This window comes from Pempheris klunzingeri, chromosome 13 (genome assembly GCF_042242105.1).
Source record: "Pempheris klunzingeri isolate RE-2024b chromosome 13, fPemKlu1.hap1, whole genome shotgun sequence".
NCBI lineage: Eukaryota > Metazoa > Chordata > Actinopteri > Acropomatiformes > Pempheridae > Pempheris > Pempheris klunzingeri.
In genome coordinates, this window is record NC_092024.1 from 4,281,855 (window position 1) to 4,309,302 (window position 27,448).

General features: G+C 42.6%; 1 protein-coding gene across 3 annotated transcripts; it reads left to right on the forward strand.

The window, feature by feature from the left end:
- Positions 1–10,953: 10,953 nt before the first annotated feature.
- On the forward strand, positions 10,954–27,192 carry rin3 (Ras and Rab interactor 3). 3 transcript variants are annotated; one of them, XM_070842949.1, is made up of 15 exons: positions 10,954–11,066; positions 14,558–15,158; positions 17,521–17,632; positions 17,746–17,818; positions 18,096–18,187; positions 19,219–20,272; positions 22,270–22,450; positions 22,589–22,760; positions 23,397–23,518; positions 23,664–23,850; positions 24,828–24,959; positions 25,060–25,226; positions 25,780–25,894; positions 26,228–26,520; positions 27,060–27,192. In XM_070842949.1, exons 1-14 carry the CDS (start codon positions 11,032–11,034, stop codon positions 26,479–26,481), a joined length of 3,297 nt encoding a protein of 1,098 aa, XP_070699050.1. In that variant the 5' UTR covers positions 10,954–11,031; the 3' UTR covers positions 26,482–26,520; positions 27,060–27,192. The 3 variants fall into 3 exon arrangements, with proteins under 3 accessions (XP_070699050.1, XP_070699049.1, XP_070699048.1); XM_070842948.1 differs by having other exon boundaries at positions 27,065–27,192; XM_070842947.1 differs by having other exon boundaries at positions 26,228–27,192.
- The last annotated feature ends 256 nt before the right edge of the window (positions 27,193–27,448 follow it).

The window sequence follows — 27,448 nt, forward strand, 5'->3', positions numbered from 1 at the left end:
ATAACATAATGTCCAAATTAAATTTGGAGAAGGGATCCTACTTTTAGAAATATTCCAACCAGATTTTGAAGAAAAACATGAATATATACAACAAAATATGTCCAGTATTTATGTCCACAGGGTTATTGTTCTTAGCTCGTCTTCTTTTCCTCTCTCTTCTCAGTATGACTGCATTTGTATTTATTCTGGTTGCTTATTGTTCTGGCTGTCTGTTCAGAGCCAATTAAGTCTTTATCCAGTGGAGCATTAGTCAGTCAGACACAGAGCGACAGAAAGACTGAGCACAGTGGATGGAGGCCTCAATCCAGTCGAAGCTTGTCCTTTCATTCTGGCTGTGTTTGTTGATTACCGTCTGTGGAAAAAAACAAACAACAAAAGATTGAACAGAAGGCAGTCTCTCTATAGATATGAAAGTGGATATCAGCATAGTCAGTATTAAGATATTAGCTATCATATTATTGTATGTCCAATTAAAGGGGCACTTTGCCAATTCAGCCCACAGCTGTCTAAAAAGTAGTAAACCATTTCCTCAGTATATTGATTAGAATATTAGAATCACTTATGTTAAATGATGCATTCAGGTTAAACAGCAAAAACTCCAACCATATGCATTGAGATTAGGGGAGAACCAGATGGAAACTGTCTTATTCACCTCTTCTAACTTGGAAGTGAAGTCAATAGAGATGTACTCTACAAAACCCCTTTCTTCCAAGGTCAGGCTGAACAATGAGGTAGGATTGTAGCCCTAGTTGGTTCATTTCATAAAAGTTACATGACTTTTAAAACATAGTACATAGCAACAGTTCTTATAACGAAAAGAGCACATGTCAAGGGTAAGACAGCAAAGGATAAAAACCTTAAATGTGCTTCATGTATATCTTATTTCCCCACGTATGAGCTAAACAATAAGCTAAATTCCTTTGGTTAATGTCATGGATGATTATATATTAGGACAAACGTTGCATTGGCGGATTCTCCAATGTTCTTTACACATGGAACTTTATTTTTCTTCTACTTTTTCTTTTCTCCCAAAGTAAATGCTACAACTCTAGTTGGATAAGCTTTGTAGAAGTTATATATCAAAATATATTACATACATCATATGGTCTTGACAAGTGAAATGGAGAATACCTCCTCATAGCCAAGACAGCAATAGATAAAAGCCTTAAAGGTCAAGGTTAAGTTACAACTTATGAAAGTTATAATGTTAAACAAATACAGTTCTCACAACCTAAAGGGTAAAAAACAGACAACACATGATAAAAACCTCAGATTGACTTCATGTAGAAACGTTTTCTCTTGACTTCACCTCAAGTTAAATGCAGAAGCCCTTACTGGCTTTAGCCAATATTGAGGAAGTTGCGTCTAAGAACGTATAATGTACCAACAGCTCTGACAACTTCAAGGGTGGAAAGCAGCCCATTGCCAAAACAACAAAAGATAAATACCTCAAACAACTTTGCATTCTGAAGTTGAAGAGATGTTAATGCGACAGCTAGCACCAAGCAGCCGTAAAGCCCTGTGCAAATTTGGTTCCAGAAATAAAGTCAAGATGACGTCAGTATTCCTTCTAAGCTCTTCCCTCCATCAATACGAGAAATCAGCTGAATATCAACATGCCATAGGATAAAATTGTGCAAATTTGGGTTGATGTGGACGTTCCTGCTTTGAATGTATCAAAGTGGTTCATCTCCGCTAACTCCAGCTTTGTGGGGGAGAGCAACAGTCCTCAGTATGATGCTCTAAACAGTAGCTCACAGGAAGTCGCCAACATTGCATTTAACAACAAGGCATTTCAAGCAAATTTTGACCGAAGAACCCACAGGAATCTGCTGCACATGCTGAGAGATCTGCCGACCTCAGGACGAGGTTCAGAGGGGGACAAAAGTTACAAGAGGAATTGAGAATATTTAACTGATTCAAAAACTCCACGTAGACTTTTTCCTCAATAAAGAAAAGAACAGATTGACATGCACGTATCGAAAAACATCTTTAGAAAGCTCCCCACGGTAGTCCTGAAGTGTCCATACTAATATCCATGTCAAATGCAATATTAGAAATCAGAACTGTCTCATTTGCATGTATTAGTGATGCCTTCCTCACAAATCCATTAAGCTCCATCAAAGGAGCCTATTGATAGTTGAAAACCAGTCCTAGTGTCTCTATCTCTTTCTCTATCTTTTCAGTGTGCCTTCGTTCCTAGGCATCCTCTCTCGCTCTCTCTCTCTCTCTCTCTTTCATCACTGCTGCTGCCACCTGCTCTATTTTCTCCCAATCAATAGAAAAGCCAGAACCTTATCAACATGGTCACAGTCATTAAAAGGCATCAGTCAATCCAGTCAGTCGATCTCAGTCCCATCCAGGTAATGTCTTGTCGTTCTGCCTCAAATCAGCATCCTCATTTGTTTTCCTTACCAGAATCTCTGCCCCTGTCGTTTCTCTCTCTCTTTATCTCTGCCGTTTTTCTCTTTTTCTGTAGCTTGTCTCTCTCTCTCTCCCCCTTTTTCTCTCCCCTCTCCCTCTCTCTCTGCTGTGAATCATGCCTTCTGTCAGTGGAAGGTTTTTTTGACAAGCGCTCTCTCTGCCAACCAACACACCAACGCAAACCCTCCTCCTCCTCCTCCTCCTCCTCTCCCTTTCACTCTCTCTCCCTTCTAGCTTTTCTTCTCCTCACTTCAGCCTGCCTCTGTGTCTCGCTCTCTCCTTCTCTTCCTCTATCTCTCTCGCTCTCCCTCCCATTTACACTCCACACAGCTTCTGGGCTTTAAGAGCTTTGGAGCTGCAAAGAGACCAACTTCTCCTCTCCAGCTGCTTCTATCTTCCTCCATCTCATCCGTCATCTCTCCGTTTTGCTATCCTTCTCTCTTCTCCTTCTCTTATTCCCTTCTAGATTTAGTTTGACCTGAGTGGGTTACCCTTGGGAAATCATCACCATCAGACATTTTTGAAATAAGGTAACGAAGGAGAAGAGGAATAAAGGGAGGACAGATCTATCTATCTATCTATCTATCTATCTATCTATCTATCTATCTATCTATCTATCAGTCACCCACACACTTTTCTTCTCTGCCTCTCTCTCCATCCCTCTTGTAGCCCTCTCAGTTTGCCCTCTACCTCCCACTCTTCACCTCAGCGTTAATGCAACATGCATCATTGTGGAGGCGGCAGAGAGAGTGAGAGAGACAGAGAAAGAAAGCTCAACAATGGATACTCACATACTGTACCGTGCAGTTTGAAAGCATCGTCATCAGCAATATCATTTGACCGTTAACAGCTGTGTGGAAAAACAGGATCTATTTTTATCAATAGGAGATGTTAATATACAGGAATGATCAATAATATCAGAATACATGTTTTGTTCCCTTCTATCTGAATGACATAACAGCTAGCTTTTAGATTTGCTGTTCCAAACACTGCACAGGCAGTCGTTTTTCTTTCCATTTTGTGTGGAATGAACAGAAAGGGAAGAACAGAGTAATTAGCTTCAGCAGCAGCAGCAGTCACCATGTTTGGGCAAGAAAAATGAGTGCCACCTACAGAAACACCAACTTCATCCAAATGCAAAAAGAATACAAGGAAGATGATGTCACTGTGCTGCCCACAATGTTTGACTGACTGTTTTGATATTAGAAAAAAGATTTTTGGAGATTTCAGGACAGTCCTCTTTCTGACGCAGATTCTTTCCTCTGGATTGAAAACTGTGTATTGGCTTGATGAGGCAGAAACCAATGTTGATATCTGAGAGTGTAAAAAGTATGATTATCATATGTAATCATTTATGACAAGGATAAATTAAATTTGGTTTGAAACTTAAAAGTAAAGGTGCGACATGAGCTCCAGAACAGCTACCGTGGCATCTCTTAAATGCAATTTCTTGTTATTTATTGGCTTAGCCAATACAATACCAATATATCTGTGATGAGCTAATATTGACCAATATATAGCCTATATTCAAACTACACATTGTGACACAAGTCAGCATCACAACCACTGACTCATGACCATTTACATTGATCATATTGTTATTAAACCACCCGTAGGAACATTTCAATTATTCGTTCATATATTTGCAGGCTTGCTCATCGTTTATATTTGCTTCTGTCTTCTGAATTTGGATGTAATTACACAACATGTGTTGTGAGTTGCAGCCCTTTATATCACATAGGCCTCACCTACAAGAAGTAGAAATGTGGGCTATCAAAATATTATTTTTTCCCCCCCAAGATCATCTAAATATATAATGTACTAAATTAAGTGTACATTGGAATGCAATGGAATACGGTTTGCAAAGTTAAAGTCAAAAGGAGAACAGAATTTTTCTCTTGGACCACCACAAGAGCCAAAATAAATTTAAGACCACCAGAGCCAAAATGTGAACTGGCCACATGGTGACATTGTTTGATTACACCTGCACCAAAAATGAATCCCCTCCTTCTTGACCTGGTTTTCTGGCTTTCCATTGAATGTCAGTGAAATTTCCTAACTAGTTAACAAAAAATCTTGCTAACTAGATAAAACCAGACCAACAATCCAAACTTTTTAGAAGTCCTAAATGATGATGATGATGATGATGATGATGATGTGACATACAGCTGACAGTCAAGTCTCAGTACTTGCGCACAAGGGAATCATTCTTTATGGATGAAATTAGAAGTTTTGCATCCTTGCGATCAAAAATTGCGGCAAAAAACATTCAGCTCGCTCAATGCAAAGGCAGAGGACAGAGTTTTATGACAACAAAGAGAATAAAATCAGTATAAACACAGGGAAATACCATTATCATACAATGGTACTTCAGAAACTCCAGGGTGTTGTACCTCACACCGCTCACCACAGTCTTGTTCAAATTGGGCCAGTCGTTTCCATGATATTTTGCGTGATTGACAGAAACTAGGACTGACTCACTCTCCCCCTGGTCGCTATGTGAGCTCAAGTGGTGTTGACTCTGCGAATATGTGTGTGTGTGTGTGTGTGTGTGTGTGTGTGTGTGTGTGTGAGACAAAGACAGACAGGAGAGGCAAGCAGAGACAGGGAGAAAGATCTCAGTCAACACAGTAAAAATACATTGAAAACAAACTGAATTTGCCTGAAAGTCTGTGACTGTGACTACACAGCCTTGTGTAAGACTGCCAGCTGTGAGAAGCCTGACAGAGTTCAAGTTTTGTTTTTGAATGAGAGTAAAAGTCTGACCTTAATCTAAGGCCGTAAGCCTTGGGTTGTGATCCGAAGATACAGGCAGGGCAAAGATGTGCATTTTACTTTAGTATATCCAACTTGGCTTACGTTACAATTCTACTTCTGGACAATTCAGAAGGAAATTCTGTACTATTTACTCCACTTCATTTATTCTAAAGCTTTAATTACTGGTTTCTTTATAGAAATTTATCTACAAAAGATATGATGATCTTATAAAATATGTTGTACCAATGTTGATTGAACGCCCCAATCATAAAACAGTTAGAATTAGCTACATTAGCTTCAGCAAATCACTTCAGCTGCCTCGCATTAATACATCAGTAACCATAAAATAGTACTGTAATACATAATGGTATAACATTTAGAGGGGCAGCTTTTCTGAATGATGAGTAGCCAGTTTTTACTTTTGATACTTAAAGCAAAAACAGTAGCTAAACTTAAACTTAAACTTGTAATAGAGTTTATTTCTATTGTATTTCTAGCTCTGTATACTTCTACAGTTTATCACTACACTCCATAGCGCCACCACTGCTGTCAGTGTAACCTCATTATTTAGCATTATGTCCGTCTCATCGCCTCCTACCGGACATGCTTCTCCCTGTAGCTCCTAACTATTGTTAGTACAATCGTTGTCGGACTGTTTTTTCTGATTGATCCGCACTGATCCCCATTAGTGGAGTTTTCCTACAACTAGAGGTGTATATTCACTGTTTACTTGCGCATACACACCACTACACCTCTGAATTTAAGAAAACCCTGGTGCTGAGCTGCTGCACTCTCACCTTCAGAGAAAATTAGAGATGAAGGTCAGTGCTTCAATAAAGGAAAGCTGCTTTTTTCGTCTGTGACTTACTGGAAAAAGTCGGTAGAAAACTTAGGAGGAATATTACTCCTGCATGTTCACAGACAACATGCTCCTGCAGATATTGTTCCTGATGTGCCACAGTTAGCTTACTACAGTTACATTTTTTGGTTATGGTTAGGAAAAGCTAATGGCTAATGGAAACAAGCTTTGGCTCTTGGCGAATTAGGGTTCCTGATAGGGGAGAAAACAACTGGAGGGCACAGACAAACACCGTACTTTGCTGTTTAATGAGGAGCTGGATTTGTTGCATTTCTTTGGTTCTTTCATTTTATTTTTCAACGAATGAAATTCCATTCACCTCTAGATTTAGATAATAGATATGTTGTAGCAGGGGCACATGTGTCAGCAGTAGAATGCCCCAAACCTGAGCAAATAAATCTGAAACTACCTACAACAGGGGTACAACAATTTTCATTGGCCCGCAGGAAATTCTAAAACTGTATTGGAACACGGCCCACACATGGAACCTGCACTGGACTGTGTTGTACTTCTTAGTCTCACCACTAGGTGGAGTAACTGTCCTGAACGAGGCAGCTTCTCTATAAAATGAGTAATAGAAGAAGAAATGTGCTACAGGTGACCCAAAATGGCGGAATTAAGGAAACATAAGAGAGAAAGTGAGAGTAGAAAGTTTCAGACGCGGTGTGCGATGAGAGCACAGCTAATAACTAATGAAGATCACTTTTACATTACGGAGGAGCTGCTTGATGTTAGCAGTCTAAAGAGAACCAGGACGGGTGAGGATGTTTCTGAAGCTGTGCCAGGTGCAGTTGGCATGATGGGACTTAAATGGGACAAGCTGTGTGGAGGTATGATGGATGGAGCTCCAGCTGGGACAGGAGAGCGCAAAGGAAGGCCATCTACGGTGTCCGCTGAGGGCCAAGAAAGTGGAGGTAAGGCTGTTAATTCGACCAGGGCTCTAGCACAGACTATTTCAAGCTTCCCTCTCTGATGCTGATGCTGGTGCTGGTGCTGGGGGGGGGGGTACATCACCTCTAGTGGATTAAAGTTAGCAACATAGCTCACTTCTAGTGAGTGGCCCAGTGCTTTGTATGTTTTTCTGTATGTGGCCCTCAGGGAAAACAGTTTGGACACCCCTGACCTACAACATTTGGTTAGTCTGTAAAAACTGCCTCCACAGTTAAGTTTTTGCCAAATCTCTTCAAATCAAAGACAGGTTGTAGTATTATACCAACTTCTTCATGTAACTAAGATCCCAAGCTTTTAGCCACGTTAGCCTTGTGGCTCTACGTTAAATTGGCCGGGGCCTGCTGTCCGGGGCTCATCCTCAGTGTTCTCATAAGCCAAATAAGTGGCTGCTTCAGGCCCTGCAGCCACCAGGGACACACACAGTCGTGCATCATGTGCGGAACTGACTGATCGTCTGACCTGGCGACCCCCTCAATCTACAATGAACTGATAATGTGGGTAATGGGATGCTAGCTACTGACAGTCTTCTGTAATTGACGAGTAATCCTAAACTGGCAACCGGTGAATGACGCACGTAGCTTAAGGCATCACAACCTGTGGCAGGGCCCCCTGTGAACGCCCCATGACGCAGGTAAACATGGCTAAAAAGAATAAACCCATCAAAATACACAATACAACTGGAGTGAACCCACTGAGCCTGTATGTACGGCTAAATTTGTTACCTGCTTAAGCACTGCAGACTCTAATCGTCTTTAATTTAGGCCTACATATTCTTTTATTCATAAAGACAACGGCCTTTACCTTTACAGTCTCACTTGAAGTGGTATCCCTTAAATCTATTTTTCCATTTTCAGTATAATAGTGGTCTGGGCACCGCCCTATTTTAAGTATAAATATATAGTCATAAAAAAGAAGAAATGGGTCAGATCTAGGTAAGGAATGCATATTTCATGTGTGCATTTGAGAGGGGAAGGTTTTTTTTTAATAGCCCGACACCTAATAAGGTGTCAGTTGCACTTTCAAATGTTTCAGAAAGTAAATTTAGTTATATGTAAAATGTTCCATAGAAACAAATGCGGTGTAACAACAGCTGTTCCAATAATTTGTCCCCCCCCCCCTTCATTGTTGTCGGTAAGGAGCTGGGAAAGACAGTCGGCTCCTGACTGATTCAGGAGCTCCACAGCAGGCTTCTGGCACAGCATATGGTGGCCTGTAAGTGACACAAATGCCAAAAAGAGATTTTCATAGTATGCGCTGTTGGCTTGCCAAGTGGAGCAGAAATGTAACAGAAATGTCTAGTGAAATATAGAACATGAGCTATACAGTAAAGGGGAACAATATTAAGACTTTTTAGGACTTTAGGACAAATAATGATGTGTAATGTGAGCAGGGTTTCTCATAATGACGAACCCACAAAGGAGCATCCCTCAACTTTGCCGTTCCCCTCAGCTCTACAAAGTCTTTAAGAGTTCAAAAGCTGTGATAAGCCCATGACACAGCCCAGCATCAAGCACAGAAACACAGTCATGCATTTAGTAGCTAAAGATCCAGATATTTTCCACAGGAGTAGGTGGAGACCAAAATAGAGCTAGAGTACAACTCCAAGTGGATGTTAATGTTGCTTTATGTCTGTGGGATGCATACACAGGAACCTGTGTGCAATATTCTTTGCTATATATTATATATTCTCAGTCCAGATCACTCTCGACTTGACATGTTTACTTTGAACCAGTTGTAGGGTTGTGGGGCACTGTTAGCTTAACCTAGCCTAGCATTAACAGTTGATCCTGCAGGACTGAAGCCGGCCCAGCCTCTATGACCAGTGTGATGATGTTTTGTGCCGGTCGATGGGCCCACTGGCCCACGTCGACAGGGCTTAACAACACATGCAAGTGATAGGAGACTCTACTCCGGGTTATAGGTTTAGCTGCAAGCACCAGTGCTAGCGTACTCACATCGGAAGCTGCTGTGAGTTTGTCTCTGTCCATTATCTATAATGAAGTCCCCTATCACTAGCATACATTGTTTAACCCTGCCGGCGGGGGGGTGGGGGGGGTGGGGGGGTGGATGAGGGCTGACTACAGCAGCTGTAATGAGACTACGCCACTGCTAGTCGGCCTGCTAACAAGGCTGCGACTACAGCTATCTGGAGTGCTGGTGATTTCTAATGCAGTGCTCTAAGCAGTCAGTTAGAAGAGACACTGTTCCTGTCTGGAACAGGCAACACAAGCCATCGTAGGTCAGGATGCCAGCCACTGTTCACTGCATCCCCTCTGTGATGTAGCGCTGGGGAGGTGTTACAGTGTTTCATTGAGCCACCATTCCAGCCCCTAGAAAATAAAAAAAAATCCCTAACGCACCAATGGTGAAAAGCTGTTTAACTCCACAATTAAGTTTGACACAGTTTAATATTTTTAATATTTTTCTCTTTCGCCCAAACAACTTCATTAGGTGATATTACTGATCAGTGTTGGGCCTTCAGCTCCTTTTACTATCCCTTAGTGTCCAAAAGGCAATTAAAACAGTTTTTTTAAGGTCAGGCTGTGATTGGGTTACATTTGTTTTGGATCATACCTAGACTGGTCTATGATGAGCATTTCTGTGCACCATTTTGCCCATAGTGATATTTCAGTGATCTAAATTCCCTCCTGATGACATGTTTAGAGAGGAAACAGCGCCTAGAACAGCTCTGACCATGGAGTGCAGTTAGCTTTGTTTCTTTAACAGTGCACCACCATTGATACCGGTCTTGTAACTACAGTGTAATGCTTTGTACCACAGCTCCCTCCAGTGGTTGTTCACTGCTGGTGATCATTTGCATGAACGCAACCTCACACTTAATTGACACGCTCAGCTGAGCAGACATACACGGAGAGACTGCAGGATCAAAACAACATTTGACCACTTCACACGTCACAGGAAGCAGCTGCACAGTCAGCGTGCTTGGCTGCATTTGACTGCGTGTGGGTGTGTGTCTTTGACTACTCATGCATGTCCATGCACTTTATCATCCATGGGTTTTAGAGTAAATACAACTAAGGGGATATATGGATCAAGTGGGGCCTCTAGTATAAAAAACTTTGAGCTTTAGACCGTGCTTTTGTTAGCAACAGATGTACGTTTCTGTTTAACATTAATATTTTATGCCAATATTCAGATTTTGTTTCATTTTCATGCCCCAAAACTTACAAGTATTCAGTATTTGCTACTGATTGTGTTTCTTCTCGGGGGAGACGTGCCTCTGAAAATGCATTCTCAGTAAGACTTTGCACTGGAAGCCGATATATGTTGTGGGAAGGTTGAGGGAAGGCTAGACAACCAAAAGAAACCGAGTTTGAATTGTGAACATAAAAGGGGGAGGAGTGAGGAGGCAGTGAGAGAAGAGGAAAAAGGGAGGAGGGGGGTCAAGAAAGAGTGAAGTTTGCGGGAAACATGGAGTTGTACATTCCACAGTTTGAACGGAGGAGCATCTGGAAATCTTTAAAGGAGAGGGGAGGGGAGAGGGAAGGAGAGGAGGTGGCTAAAAGAGCATCTGTTGAATATTTAGGCCACATACACAGAATGTGAGCAGGGTGGTATTTCTGCAAGATGTGTTTCAGATTGAAAGGTGTGTGTAGTACCATTTCAATACGCAAATGTGACGAAAGGCGAGAAGATCTGAGCAAATCATTTGCATGATTTGTTAACTTCACAGCTCAAAAAAGAGTAACAGCACTACACAGGACTGTCAATAGTAGAATAAGGAAGCGTGACTGCACGAGACAGACATTGTAAGTCTATGTCATAGACAAAAAGGGTCTGGCCAAAGTGCTCGGCCACTTCCTGCCTGACGATCAGCTCAGGAAGTTGAGGCAGAAGCGGAGGGGAGGGCTGACACAGAGAAACATATTTTCCCCTTTGCCTTTCAGTTTTTCCTTATTCAGTCCTTCTCTGATCAACAGGAGGAAGAAAAAGGGGGGCAGAGCAGAGGCGGGGTTTTCGATGGAGCTGAGAGAGAGACAGAGTGACAGACAGCAGCCGAACACTCAATCTGTGGAAATATGATGGAAGCCAGCATTGTTTCCAAGGACACAGGGTGAGTTTGTGAGGGGTCTGTGACAATGTTGCTGGGTGAAAACACAGTGCAGGAGCTGCACTCTGTTGAGGTCTGGGGACTGCTGTAACTGTCATGGAGGGGAGGGCTCGGGGGTTGAAAGTTAGGCAGCCAGAGCAGGAAAAACAGATGTGATGACTCACTGACTAATAAATAGGTCAATAGCTTCTGAGAGTTTTTGAAATAGTAGATCCTGATTTCTGGTTGTTTCGCCACATCATATTTCTAATAGATGAAGTGCAGTGAGAGAGTGAGAAACATTTTGTCACAGAAAGACTGACATTTGGAACTGAACCCACTTGTAAGGGAGAATGCGAGTGGTTGAAAGCTGCTACAGACCACTTGAAATAAAGGCAGCTCAGACCGTTATAAGGCGTGTGGGAAATTGTAAACCTGTTTGATTTTTAAAGTACATCGCCAAGACAACTATTCCAGCTTTAAACATCAACTATATTTTGGTGATGATGCTAAGGAAAAGGTGATGTGAGATCCTTTTTACTAGGGTTTTACTTGCAGGACTTTGCTGGACCTTGTCTCAGGCTGCCTGGAAGCTCTGAATATACAATGCGGTGGTTTTCTTTAATATTCTTTAACTGTGTTCAGGTTTTATTGCTGTGTTTATTGCACTTTTCAACATTTTCTCCCTCTGGAATCAAAAAACAAACGATCGGGTATGCTGAAGTTCAAATGTATTAAGAAATCATTTTAATTTGTCTATCATTTTGTAGAAGAGCTATTGTCAGGACTGTGTTCCTTTTTCTTATACTTTTGTGATTACCACAAAGGTCAAGTTAGGTCACGCAAAGTATTCAGATCCTTCATTATTGACACTGTCCTGCACTGAAGATATCATGTAAATAAAAATTAGTTAGCAAATTGTAGTTCAACTGCAAAGGAAAAAGTAATGCAAACAGATGGCCCTTTGGGTGCTATACTAAAGGCATATTTCACTAAATTAAGCAGCATTGTACTGCTGTTGTTGGTCAAGGTGGAGCCCTTTTGAGACTTTTTGATATACTGTACTTTTATAAACTCTTTTATAAACTGTATGTGTTGAATTCAAAACCCTACTCTGTAAAGTGACCAACAACTAAAGCTGCCAGATACATTTAGTGAAGTAAAAAGTACAGTACTTTAGTAAATAGTCCTAACCCACCAAGTGTAACATTTCCCTGACTATAATAATATGCGGTAAACGTGCGCTATTACCAAATTCATTCCACAGTGTCTGCGCCATGTGTTTCACTGACGACTGCAGTTTCTGCCGTGTGTCCCACATTCAGCTGACCTCACGGATATTCTATCCTTTCCTGTGAGAGAGCTTGACATGTGTGGCACAAACAGGACTTTTGGGGAAGTATTCTGCAGTCGTGTGATTTCCTCGCAGGATATTCTGCTCAAAGAGTGACCTCCCTCTGTACTAGATCCTATGCGGCTTACGATTTCAAGAGCAATTCAGCGGGTCAAGTAAGAAATAGTGTGAAGGGAGCTGAAGACCTATTTAAGAGGTCAGTTCACCCAAATAACAAAAAAAAAACACATTTTCTCAATGAAATACTGCTATCGTGGAATTGACAGTGGTATTGGTGTAATTCTTTCTCTTGCTCAAATGCTCAGCTGTAGGTAGAAAACAGAGAGAGTAGAAGCTCAAAGGGCACAAGCAACACATGACACCACTGTGCTTGTGATGCAACACAAAGTTTGCCATCAACTTGCAAACTATAATTCATGTTAGCTGTCGAATCTAAGCTTACAAAGGGGGACGCAAGCAGTCTGAACAGCACTGGAAGTCAGTGTCAGTGGTCACGTTGTTTTTTTTCAGTAAAAGCCTGTATTTTACTGCAAACACAGCATTGCAACTGGCACAGTATTACTGCGTTAATATTAACACACTGTGCTTTTCAAAGCAGAGCTGGTTACATCTGAGATCTGGCTCAGAGATCAAACACATATAGAACATATATCTGCGGTATGTAAAGTGAAACCACAAGTGGTGGTCTTCCGTCATCCGAAGGCAAAGTAGAGGTAGGGCCTCACTGCTATTGTAGCAAAAGGAAGACAAACCGTAACCTGGCAAGCTGACTGTTTTAATTGTCAAACTACTTATTGTAGAATCTGTCTGCTGCTCAAAGTTAAGACTAGCCTCTCCCATTCACACCAAACCACACTGCTTCCTCTAACACAATGACGGCGTTGTTTTGTTAGAAAACTGTTTCTGCAGAGCCAAAAGGACAATATCAACGATGTTCTGTGTTTTTCCGTATTGTTAAAGCTCATGAAAAGACCAAAATAAACAATGAATGTATCCTGCTAACAAGTATTGTGTGCATTCAGAGGCTGACACGTCTTATTCCTCTCTGCCGTGGAGGTTCATCAGTGATCTCTTGTAAAATCAAACTACATTTAAGTTAAAGACAGACTTTGCAACGTTGGAGAAACTAGCTCGATTTTGAGAGTATCCAACCGAAAAACACATCCCACCCCCGTCCCCTCAGGCTTTCCTCCAAAGCCACTCCCCCACAACTCATGGTCAAGTGATAAGAAGGCCGGCGGCTGCGGGTCCTCTGTTCATTCTGGTCACAACCACTGACTAACAGCCTCTCTAAGCTTTTCAATCTGATAAACAAACTGCTCTGGTGAATGCCGCAGTCATATAAACACAATCATAATAACCATCGTGAACGTTCGCTTTAGCTCATAGCAGTTCTCTCTACCATTCTAGTGCAACCAGCTTGCTAACTTTAACCTTAAGACTCCGGTCATGTGTAATGAGCGCGCATGCATGCAGTTTTTGTTGCTTTTCTTTTACTGATTGCTGTCAGGCTGTCATTAGAATTTCAACAAATATGACCAAAGCGCATCTCAAACCAGCTGATAAGTTGCAGACTGCACCTTTACGTTTATATTAACAACACCTCAATTAACTGTGTGTGAACGTGAAACCCACTACCAGCCGGGCAACGGTTCACTAAAAGGCTCACCATGACAACTTTATAAGCTTGTTCTGCTGCTCTCCAGTGGCAAAAAGTATCCATTAAGCACAGTTTAAGTCAAAGGGTGACGTCTTAAATAGAAACCAATGGACAAGGGCCTGTGTACGTGTGGGGACATTGGAACGTTCTGAGAGACGAGATATTATGTTGGTTTTTTGGTCTTTTCTTGAAAATAGATGACGATGAGAAAAGCATATCAGCGTTGTCCTTTAAGCTCACGTCACATTGAGACAACAATGGCATCGTGACTTTCTGTTTCGTGCCTCTGCGCTGAACAATGCAGCAGTTTCCTTACAGCAAACTGATGGCTCCTAATCTTCTCAACAACAGTTTCAATTGTACACGCTAATGAAAGACACCGTGGATCACAAACTCAAAGTGTGGCGACCAGATGCTTGTTTCTGGAAGGAGCATGAAGCAGAGACAAATCCTCTGCAGGTATTTCCATCCCTGACCTTTAGTTTTCTCTTTTCTTTTCAGCCACACAAGCCCGACAGGAGCAGCTGACACTACATCACTCCCCTCTATTACCTCCATCCCTCAATCGTCTCCCCTATCTCCACCTCCCCTTCCTTCCTCCCAACCTCCGGCCCGGCCATGTCGACCCAAACCGCCACCTCCTCTGGTGAAGTCCTCCCAAGTCCCCTCTTGCCCTCCTCTACCTCCGTCCACTCCTCCGTCCCTCCCTCCTCCTTTACCTCCCGTCTCCAGACCTCCCCACCCTCTCTCCTCCAATCCTCCCCTTCCTCCCTCTCTCTCCTCCAACCCTCCCCCATCTCTTCCTCCCCCTCTCTCCCCTAGTCCAGTTTCTCCTTCCCCCCTGCTTTCTCTCCAGGCAACTGTCTCCTCTGACCTTACTCCCTCTCTTACTCCTCCTCCTCCTGCTCCATTATCTCCCACAGTCTCCTCCTTCTCCCTCTCATCACCTCCTCCTCCACCTTCCCCTGTCGTCCCACCACCCTCTCCGGCTCCCCCATTGCTGAGTCCTATCGACCGGCTGGTTGGGAGCGCCTCGGTGTGGCAGCTTAAAGGACTCAGCCAGGACCAAACCACAAGTATGATGGAGAAGGAGACGGCTGGGGTGAGACACACACACATTACACCTCAAATCTTGAAATGTGTCTCATGACAATCAGCTGGGAGGCTTTAGTTTGTTGTACTGTGTAACATTTACATGAGTGATAGCAACTTAGTAAGCTTTATACAATGGCATAGCAAAACCACGTGAAATGCAGTATTTCTAATATTCAAGGCATTATTGCCATGAAAGTTATTGTTAATCATGATTTCACATGTTTCCCACATTCCCAATAATGTCTGTGGAAGTCTCATGTACTATGTATGGTCCTTTGGAACAAGTTACAGGGAAAATGTGGACAAAGCTCTAAAACATCTATTTGAGTTTAGTTAGGGTTGAGTTTCTAAGTAGTTGTTGATTCCCAGAGGAATTTCCCAAATAGAACTGGTGCGTGAGCAACACTGTCACAGAGCAGCAGCAGCAGCAGCAGCAGCAGCAGCAGCTTCCTCATTCTGTCTGGGTCTACACAAGATGGGCTCACAACTGAGTGTTGGTGCTGCTGAACGTAAAGTCCTACACAGAAACACTGTAGGTCAGTGGAGAAGAGGGAAGGAAATACACTCAAGTGTAAAAATATGCTTTGGGTTGCAGTGTATTGCGAGTAAAGCGCAAGGTGTTACACGGCCCCCCGGAGACGGCTGGATCGATTAAAAGAGAAGTAGATCTGTTCCAAAAGAGAAACATGAGACATGACCTGTGTAAACAAGCCTTAAGTATGAAGAGGAACGGCTCATTGGACTTAGCTTAGCTTCATCTCAACCTGGGCATCATCCACCCTATCCTACGAGTCACACATCAAATCCGTCACTAAATCTGCCTGTCACCACCTCAAAAACATCTCCAGACTCCGTCCCTCTCTCACTGATCCTGTGGCTGAGGCCCTAATCCATGCCTTCACCACATCCCGGCTGGATTATTCTAACTGAGTCCTGTTCGGGGTCCCCAACAAAGCCCTGGACAGGCTCCACTATGTGCAGAATTCAGCTGCCAGGGTTCTTACCCGCGCCAAGCCTTGGCAGCACATCACCCCCACCCTCATCCACCTACATTGGCTTCCAGTTAAGTTCCGCATCACCTACAAACTCCTTTTGCTGGCCTACAAAGCACTCCACAACCTTGCCCCACAATACTTAACGGACCTCCTCCACCACCATACCCCTGAGGTCTCCTGACTCAGGTCTCCTCTCCATCCCCCGCACTAGGAGGCGGACTTTTGGGGATAGAGCATTCAGTGTGGCCGCCCCCACCCTCTGGAATGCTCTCCCAACGGAGGTCCTTGGACTCTTTCAAGTCGGCTCTTAAAAAACACTTGTTCACCCAGGCCTTTGGCAGCTCATCTGTTGATTTTCGTTTTGTTGTTTTGTCTTGTCTGTAAAGCGTCCTTGGATCTTTTGAAAGCCACTATATAAATTCAAGCTATTATTATTATTATTATTATTATTATTAGCTTAGCACAGATTGGAAGCAAGGGAAACAGCCAGCCTTCCATTTTTTAAAGTTCAATATATAATCATCAAAATAATCATCACCACTAAACGTCAGCGATGACTGCATTAAGTCCCATGTGTTTAATCTGCACGCAAACAGAACCGTAAAAACTAGTTTTACATTTTTAGGACAAGTTTTAGGACAAGTTATGTAGTTCAGTTTCTTATTATGTCACAGTTCAAGCAACCAGCAGAGACGCTGCTAACGCCAAATAGTGCATTAAAGTTTGTCAAGAAATAGTTCCAGCACAGTTTACACGTTGAACAAACGAGGTACAACGTGAGACGACAGCAGCAGCCAGTGTCAGAGACGCTGGCGGGTGTATCTCACACGTCTGGACAGACAGGCTAAGCTGCTCCAGCCTGTCGTTTCCAGTCTTTACAATAAGCTAAGGCAGTTGTCTCTGGGCTGCACTGTAGCTCAGTGCTTCTAACACGGTCCACTCATCTCGCTCATGTAAAGAAAGCAAATAAGTACATATTCCAACATGTTGATTCACTGGAAGTTTGCTCAATTTCCCCTAATGATACAGTCCTCTCCTATGAATTTGCAGTTCCATATCATTTTCATTCTAACCTATAAAATAAATGTGTGCAGAATATTGTCAGTTGCAGATCAAATATTAGTATCAGTTGTTTAAACCCACACTGGGTGAGCTTTAACACAGGCTGTAGAAGTTAGCGTGTTTTTTTGCTGTCGCTCAACCTTGTTGCATGTGAAAAGTTAATCTGGAACTGTTTTAGCAAAATAATGGATTCGTGTGTGTTTGTTTGTGTGTGTGTATACGCTGTGTTTCTAAAAACCTGATTCAGCAATTTTGCAGCACACACTCTCTCATCCTGACCTCGAAGCTGTAATGACATGCTGACATTTGCAGGCATTCCTGGTTCACAGCAAAGAGGACAAAGGTATGACACTGTCAGTACGACTGCCTGACGAACACGGGGCTCCGCTTGTGCACAACCTGATGGTCAGACAACACAAGACATGTACGTGTTACACACTCCTGTTCAATCTGGAAATAGAAAGTGCAAGATTTGCGTGGCACAGATAACATGGCAGAGCAGTTAGTGATTCATTCTTAAACTGGTTTCTGTCTCAGTTGTCCACTTAGATGGTTCCTATCTGGTTTTTGACGACATCTTCAAGCTGATCGCCTTCTACTGTGTCAGCAGGTAGAACACATATACACACATATGCACTGTATACGTGCGTATACATACACTGTGCATGTTCACAAAACAGACATATAAGCACAATTATACTCGTAAGTCATGCACGTAAACTAAACATTCACACATATGTACAATGAATAAACATACATACAATCCACACATCACTGAAGCACTAAATTTACCACACAGACACAGACAGAGGTTGTGTTACATGATATCATTAAAACTCCCTGCTTTCGTTTAATGCTGGCTTTTTCTAATTCATTCCACTAATCAGGGACATCCTGGCCATCCCACTGAGGCTACCACAGGCCATTACCACAACAGCTAAGAAAGAAGATCTGGAGGTCATCTCTGCCATGGGAGCGGGTAAATAAAACTCCATCATTAGTGTATTGAAGTCGTGGGCACTGCTGTAGCAAAGAGCAGGGTACACTGACAGAACGATGAAAGGAACTGCATCAATAACGCTACTCGCTTCAATGTTTAAATGAAGATGTGACTGATTACAGCTCGTATTAAAATACATCACTCAATAATTAAAGATGGGGTAGACAGTTTATTTTTTGGTGTCGTGAAGTCCATAATAACCTTTCAGCATATTTTAAGTGTGTAATTTAAGAGAGAACTAGACTTCAGCACCTCCTACATCACTGGCTTTAGAAAGTCTAGCCAGTGATGGGGGACGCTGGCCAGGTCCTGTCAGAGAGAGGCTTCTTATTAGCTGTTCTGCGAATGCAGATACACGCACATCCCTCCAGATGCTGGGGAAAGCCTGATTAAATGGCAGAAAATCCTGATGAAAAAGTTGATACTCCTGCTCCAACTGCCTGTACTGCAAAGCAACGGGGAACAAAATAGTAAAAAGAGATTCTAAAAGAGAGCGACAATAACTGCAATAATATTGCTGCTAACTTTATATTATCATATTGCTAACTTTAACGTGTCATCATTTGTTTAATCCATACGAAAACTGCGTACATGTTAAAGCTTTACGGGGGTTATGTGCACACCATTTCCTGACCAATGTCTTCCTAGAGTCTCCACTGCCAACCTGACAAACTCGCAATGACTACAAGAATCTAGGAAATCACTGAAGAGGCTTTTTCAGTGTATGCTTGATACATCCATGACTGGACCAAGAAACAGCATAGCACATATATATATATATATATATATATATATATATATATATATGAGTGGTACTGATCTGAACATCTAACTCACAAAGCGTATTTCCTGAAATGTTGAACTATTCCTTTAATTGTGCTACTAAGCTGTATTCAGACAAAAAAGAACATCGCACTTTGTGCAAAGAGTGTTTTTCTCAAACAGCTAGTTCCATAAGGAAAGTATTGAGTACAAGGAAACTTTCTTAACACTGACTGCATGTGTTGCAGATTTCTGGGCATCTGATCTGAATCAGCAGACCAAGAGCCTGGACGTGGTTCTGGATCAGAACCACAGCACACTCTACTTGTATGTCAATCCAGTCACTGTGGAGGAGAGCCCCAGCAAGGACCTGAACCACTCCTCGGTCTCGAAACTTGATATAGTCACCAATCAAAACGCCACCTCCTCCCTGCAGAATGGAGAGGCCCCACAGAGGGTCAGCCAAGAGGTCAAAGGTCAGCCTAGCATCACGCCCAACCAGGAGATAAAATACAAGCGCCCTCCACCCCGACCCCCCAGCCTGAGCTCAGGGACCGGAATGGGTCTCCTCTTCTCCTCTCCCTCCTCGCTTCATACTTCATCTTCTATAAATCCAGCAGCTGAAAGAAAAGAGGAAGGAAGGGGAGGAGTAGGGGAGAAAGAGGAGAGGAAGTCAATGTCAACATCACCTCCAGCGTCGAAGCGTCCTGTCGCCCTGCAGAACCGAGCCGCTCCCCCGCTGCCTCCTGCTCCTCTCAGTCGCACCTCCTCCAGGAAAAGCACTGACCGAGATATGGGAGAAGGGAGGGAGAGAGAGAAGGGACAAAATCCTGCAAAGAAAACTGTGACAGAGGGGGGAGGAGAGAGAGCAGAGGAGAAAACAGGAAGTAGCGAGGGGGTTGAACATGAGGACAGTGGCCAACATCAAGAGGAGAAGGTAAAAAGAGACGGAGAGAAAGGGGAGAGAGAGGAGGAGAAGCAGCAGAAAGAGACGAAAATAGATAAAGACGATGACAAGCAAAAGTCCCAGTGTCCGCCACAAGTGAAGAGACCGTCCCGTCCAGTTCCTCCACCGAGGAGGAAACCAGTTTCACCACACACCTCTGTCTGCCCCAACCAGGCAGCAGGAGGGTTAGCCACTGCTGGGATGAGAATGCCCCCTCCCTCCCCGGTACGGCGCCCAGATGTGTCACTGTATTCACCACAGGGGGGCGCTGTGTTAGGAACTGACCCTGACTCCTGCTCCACCAGCAGCACAGAGGAAGAAGGAGAGCCGAACCAGGAACAGGACCAAAATCACAAGTAGGTCAGAAGTGGCTGGTGCGGAGAGGAGGATCCCCTAGTCCCCCCCCTAAATAAAAGCGCCAGTCAAACCTTTAGAAAACCTAATTGAAGTATGACATTTCTGTTTGGTTCTTAAACTAAAAGAAATCTCCAGCCTCCTCATCGCTCCACACAGATCTGACGTTTTCATCTACCACTGTTGAGTGACAAATAAGTCACATGAAAACACTAAGCACAGCATTGTGTACAGCTGGTAGTCCTAGTATTATAAGTATGATAAGCAAAAATGTAAGATCAGAGCTGCTGCCCATACAATGACGGCAACCAAGACCGGCGTCCACACTGAGGAAATACTACAGTATATGTGCTGCACTGACGAGGGCTTCTTTACACTGCCTGTAATCTCAAAAAGAATGTAGTGTGAAATGCTCTTTTGTCTTGGAAGTAACACTTACTGCAGTGGGCAGTATACCGGTTAGCCACACATGCTTATGTCAGAGCAAATGAACACACTGATGCACATGCAGTGCATTGAGACGAAGACGAGTTCCAGAATACACATTCATGGTACAACAAATCTCAGTAGAGCAGAGGACAGCACAGGAAAACATCTCTTAGATAAGATGCGAGTCACTCGAGCAGTCTAGTAAACACTGTTTAAAGTTTTTTAAGAGCTGAATGTGATAGGCCTACATGTAGCATCAAGATTAATTGATTGGTTTCAAATGGAGAGAAAAGACTTTCCTCACTAGCAGTGAAGCAAAAAATGGCAATAAATGAGTTCGTCCTCTGGGTGAGGCCAGAGGAAATGCTATCTCCAGTCAAAAGTGTTTGGCGAGCATCATTGGGAGATTTGCATGTCAGTCTAGTACCAGAGAAAAGCTCATTATAATAAAATGCTCATTAGATTTTGGGATACCATGTTTTTAAGCTCTGTAGCTTTACATAGACACCTCTCCAGTTTAGCACTGTCATGTTCTTGATAGACAGTTTTTACACAAATATCAAAATCAATGCAGCAGAACCAGATATTATTTATTCCATGCATTCTAGCGCCTACATCACCCACAACGTAACTTGACAATTGACAGCTTGGTCAGACACTTTCGGGTGTGTACTGCTTGTAAAAGGCTTTAGTCTCAAGCAGAGCACAACAGGCTTTAACTGTTTTGCATATGCTCTAGTATTCCCCAAGACCTGCAAACAGACATTGAACAACATTGTCAAAGACAACGATTATCCTCTCTTTTTTTTTGAATAATAATAATAATCACAACCCAATACTGTCATTCCGATAACAATGGTATCACAAAAAAAGATTATTCTAGAATAAGTGATATAATGCAGTTGACTGTGCATTTAATTCATGCATTAGATTAACAATTTAATTATTGAATCATTGTAGTGAACCAGTGTGTGACGGAGCACATCTCAGTCTCAGCTTTTTTATCACACGTACAACCAACATGTCAGCAAAGTTGCCATTAGTAAAGATGTAAACTGGTAAAATCTTGTTCAACTTAAAATATCCGTGTAGTAAATATAGGATACATACATAATACTGATGAAAGCGTATCAGTGACCTATCACGCTCTCGCAGTTTCAAGGTCTGGCCCTGGCCTTGTGTGTAAGATAAGTGTGTGGGAACTAAATGACATTCTTGGGCCAGACACTACAAACATGTAGATCAGGATGTAAAATATCAGAGTGTACAAGGTCGGGTTTTACTGACACAGACAGGAACTTTATACAGAGTTCAGGTCAATGAAACATTTTCAGCTACATGTACAGTTCTCTGTGTGTATCAAAGAGGAATGAAGCCTGGACCTCCAAAACAATTGCTGTGGCCAAAGGATTCAAAGTCTCGAGCCAGAAAGTTTCTATATTCTAATGTTTCTAAAAGCGTCACGTGTCACAAGGACACTGAATCAAACATTGTGGGGGAGGGGGTTGCTAGTCAACGTAAGCTGTGTAAAAGATGAAGATAAACTAACTTGCTGTATATTTTCCTCTAGTCGCCCTGCAGAGAGCCGCAGCCCCAAGATAACGGTAAGAAGAACCCCCACCACAGTTATGTTGGACCGAGCCCGCTATCGCCTGTCCACTGTGCTCACTGGCCTCATCAGCCATGACCGCCGCCTCACACAGCGTATCGTAGAGCTGGCCAGGGACCCTCTGAGCTACTTCGGTAACCTGGTGAGTACAGAGCTTTATCTATTTTACATTTAGAGTTCAACATTCAGCTGATATATTTGTATTTATCTGGATAACAACATCAACCAGAAGTCTGAAACACAAATGGATTGGAGATTAGCTTTCATATTTTGTATTTAGGTAAAAGAGCACCGTGCGTTCACCTTGGAGACCATGTTGAAACACTCCTCCTCCACTGAGCTCTTACAGGAGATCAGACAGATGGTGACTCAACTGAAGAGTTACCTACTGCAGAGCACAGAGCTGCAGGCCATGCTGGAGCCACAGCATCAGTATTCACAAGACAAACTGGGTAACTTATACAATGTTTTTTGTAAAACAGTTATGTCCTTTGTATATTTGACTTCTTTATATCTGTGAAAACACGTGCATAGTGTCTTGTTTGTGGAGAGCTTTGTCAAATCAGAGAATATATGTCTCAGTTTGGAAACTGCAAATATATGACAAGGGACATGTGTGACATGTGTCAGGGAGGGGCAATGTAATGAAAAGATACTATTGAGTTGCATTATGGGAGATTAGGTTTTTTTTTTTTTTACATGTTGCTCGTGAGGCCCACTACTTTATACTAGTGTGGAGTGTCACACTGCATAATGGTTTTCTCCACAGGATGTGATTACAATTTATTTTCCTATTTCATTTTCATACAATTTAAAGATTTTTGATATTTTCCTAGGAACTGCAAAACATTTTTTCAATTGATTTTAACACCTGGACAGATTAACAGATCAGCCCTGAGGTAGTTTAGGAGTTTGTGAAGCCTATACACTAGTGTTTACTTTTTATTGCAATTGCAAGACAAGTGTTGAATTAACTGCAGTATAAGGTTATTTTTTTAAAGGCGTAGGTAGGGTTGTTTTCCATTTAGCAAGACAGAAAATGAGAATGTCCTGAACGCCTGAATGCGTGTTTGTGTGTGTCCGTGCAGAGAACATAGCAGAAGCTGCTCTGTGTAAGAGTGTACTGAAGCCACTGAGGGAGTCAATTTACCAGTGTCTGGAGAAACTGCACTCCAACAGCAGCAGCCTAAAACAACTGGCACAGAACCAGGTAGGACTGGGCACGGACACTTTTGCAGTGTGGAATATCTGCAAGAGACTACACACAGTGCTGTACAGTCCATTTGTCTTCATACTAATAGCAGCAGCAGTAGCGGTTGTGATGCTGATGGTGTGTGTAATGTTGTGCGTGTCAGTCTGTTGTCCTAGGTAGCACCACTACAGCATTAGGAATAACCACTGCTGTCCCAGAGTCCTCTGCTATGGAAAAGATCAGCATCAAACTGAACAACCTCCATCTGGAGTATTCTCCCCAGAAGAAGATCGAGCTGCTACTGAAGGCCTGCAAGATAATCTATGACTCCATGTCTGTCAGCAGTCCAGGTCGGCACCACTTAAAGCCCTTCAACCTAACGCCTAACGCAATCTAATAGTAGTTTATCACGCTGAAATAAAAAGTAAACACACCGTACGTCACCAGGAGGCATGTTTGCCATTTCCTGCTTGTGTTCCAAAAGTGTTTTAAGAGAACTCGAAACTAGTTCTCTTGTTTCAAGATGGCACCTCACTCATGGCAATACGTTTTGCTCAGTGGGTGCAGAATCCAAATGAATTTTTCAGGCGTCCCCATGTGCTTGTGTTTTTGGCCCTACAGTGACCATGAGAGGTCGTTCTCTGGCTTAAGCTCAGGCAAATTTCCTGCTGACTCCCTACACACATGAATAATAAGAAAATAGTGCAGCTCTTTAAGTTTTAATGGTTCAGTTAATGATAATCCTAGACTTAGATTGTATTCACTGTTCTACGGCCGTTTCTTTAATGATGACTATCTATCTCTAGATGACTATCTCTAGAAATAGGCTATTTGGGCCAGAGGGCATCTGTTAAACTGCAACTCCATCTGTGGCCACTATGCCAAAGTCACCTCACCAGCCAACACACTTGCTGGGGGCTTGTAGTGGGCCGGCCGCCTATTGATGATGTAACTAAAGCAGCTGACTCAAGAGAATCTTGAGAAATGAAGGAAAATTCAGTGCGTCGTTACCACCTGGGACCCATTTCAAGAGGCTCAGAGGCTTTTCTAGTCTGACAGCAATAACATTCTGAGAGGAGCAATCTCTTAACATTTCTCAGCTGCTCATATTTATGAGATCTCACACACTGACACAAAACATCTGCTGTTTTTAGACTCACTGTAACAATATGTGGATACCAGTCAGCAAATAAAATACAAATTAAAATACACGCAGATTAGGAGAATTAACATCTCCACCTCAAATCAAAATGTGCCTCCTCTTTGGAATTTACCCTGAAAAGTTATTTATAAATATGGGTGTGTGTGTGTGTGTGTGTGTGTTTAGGGCGGGCCCATGGTGCTGATGACTTCCTTCCTGTAATGATGTACGTGCTGGCTAGATCCAATCTGTCCGCCCTGCAGCTGGATGTTGAATACATGATGGAGCTGATGGACCCGTCGTTAGCATTAGGAGAAGGTACACGTGCATAACCTGTACGAGACACGCTGCTTTCACGCAGTTCACACTAATAGTGTTTCCTGTTGACGTATCTGTGTGTATCCTACCCTGTGTGCAGGTTCGTATTATCTAACGACCACCTACGGGGCGCTGGAGCACATAAAGACTTTTGACCAGCAGAGGACAGCAACACGGCAGCTCAGCAGAGAGGTTCAGGACTCCATCCACCGCTGGGAGAGAAGACGCACACTCAACCAGGAGCGCGTGGGCCAAGGATCTGTTCGGGTACACACACACACACACACACACACACACACACACACACACAAGACATTGTCAATAATGTCACACTGTGTAATCTGGAAAGGTCAGAGTGACTCACATGATAAAAGAGGCATTTAGAGGCTGTCATAGTATGTACTGTGGTTTAACCCTTTAACCTTCTGCTCAACCATATGGTAGAGCACATTTTGACTCACTATATCTTATTGAAAACATGTTTTGCTTACGACATCTCAACCGTTTGGTAGAGGCCAATATTTCATATTTATCAATACATTGATTTTTGTAATTAGTGCCCCAAGGAAATAAAATATATAAAGAATAAATTTTTTCATTGCTTTTTTCTTGGTGAGGAGGTTAAAGGGTTAAAGCACAATTGGTTCATTAACATGTATTTACAGATATAAGGAACAACAAACAAAAGAAGAAGAGAAGTATCGAAGCTGTCAAAGTGACTGTGGAGGCTGAAACAAGCTGCAAACTGTCCACACACTCATCTTTACGTCACTGTGTGTGTGTGTATGTGTGTGTGTGTGTGTGTGTGTGTGTTGTATAGGACTTTCTGACGGTGTGTTGTCCTGAGATAGGCACCAACTCAAAAACTCTGGGTGTCCTCCCCACCACAACAATCCAGCAGCTAGCTGAACAGTGTGCTGCGCGATTTGAACGAGGTAAATATCCAAAAGATGCTGCCACGTGTTGCTGTCAGGCTCTTCACACTTTCATTTGCTTCACTCCTCACAGTTCAGCTCCTGACCTCATTCAGAAGAGCTTTACTTTTATAGTGTTACTCTCAAACTGAAAGGTCAGACAGGTTGGAACAAACAACTTCAACTGAAACACTAAATGTAAAATGTTCATTAGTGGGCTTTAGAGGTGCTTGTAGGTGTATATTTATTTTCTTTGTGTGGGGTTACTACTAATACTACTACTACTAAAGGTGTTACTCTACATTATGATCATTCACCAGGTAATGCCATGCCTCCTTGCTTCTTCCCCCTCAGACTCCTACATGCTCAGTGTGTATAAAGACGGTGTTCACCAGCCCCTGGCCCCAACAGAGCTGGCCATCAGTGTTAAGAACACCTGCCAACCTGGAGCCTACTGCTTCGTCTATCACCCCATCGAACAAGCCAACAACCAGCCCGGTCGCAGCTGCCCCTCCGACCCGCCCCCAGCCCCACCCGCAGAGAGCTTTTTCCCGGCTGTTGATGCCGAGCAGCCAGAGGCGGAAGAGGAGAGTCTGATTAGCCTGTAACTGCTCCAGCATCACAGCGGCAGCTGCTGTATCTCTATGGTAACTACATCACTGTAGGTCTCAAGTGAAATATTAAATCTAATTAAGAGTTAAATATAAATGATGTGGATTAGCGAGTGCAGGATACCACAGAATATGGTGTTTGATCAAATGTGTAGTATCACATCCTGCTTTTAAATTAGTTTTATTTGAGTTTAGGTGATTTACACGCATCACCAAAGACAGCAGTGACCAACTAAAATGAACAAAGAGATAAAAAAAAAAAAACATTTGTATTGCAACATGGGGTCTGGAACCCCAGGGACTGCAGGGGATAAGGTTTTCTATAATGTAAAGATACAATTAACTCTGACATGCACATATATGATCATGTTTATACTGTTTATATTCTTTGATACTTGATGCTACTCTCTCTGATGCACTATACTTCTGCTTCAAACAGGGGTAGACTATGAGTGACAGTTTTTTTCTTTTTATATAAAAATTTTAAAATAATCCGCAACATTTACATCAGTATTACTTTGTGAAAGAAAAAACAGCTGCTAAAAAGTTTAAAAGAGGGCTATTTTTATTCCTAGTGCAGGTACAGTAGCAGCTATACGGACCAACACTTCCACTTTCATTCCCAAACCTCCAATAAGAAGTCTTACTCTACATTCGTCCTCTCTATATTGTGCTTGTTTTGTAAATAAACCGCCTTTTACAATTTGGCATTGCTGTTTCTTGTTTAAGTCACTGTTGCAGTGTTTAAGTACAGTATACAGTACAGCATATATATGTTTCTCAAAAGAAGTCCCATCATCAAATAATAGTTACTGATTCAAAGATATTTTATAGATCAGTTATGAGACCAACGTTTGGGTTGCCAGGTTGTGAAAACTCCCCATGACTGATCAGAGTGTGTGACTGACACTGTAGCTTTTGAAAAAGGGGCTGCAGACAATCTGGAGAAATATAATTTTGTCTT

What these genes read in the sequence shown, in the direction of transcription:
- rin3 (XM_070842947.1), top strand. Translation starts at nt 11,032, where the DNA reads ATGATGGAAGCCAGCATTGTTTCCAAGGACACAGG. An exon ending in TGGAGAAGGAGACGGCTGGG is followed by an intron (nt 15,159 to 17,520) that starts GTGAGACACACA and finishes TGACATTTGCAG; the next exon opens with GCATTCCTGGTTCACAGCAA. An exon ending in TGAGCTACTTCGGTAACCTG is followed by an intron (nt 22,451 to 22,588) that starts GTGAGTACAGAG and finishes TTTTGTATTTAG; the next exon opens with GTAAAAGAGCACCGTGCGTT.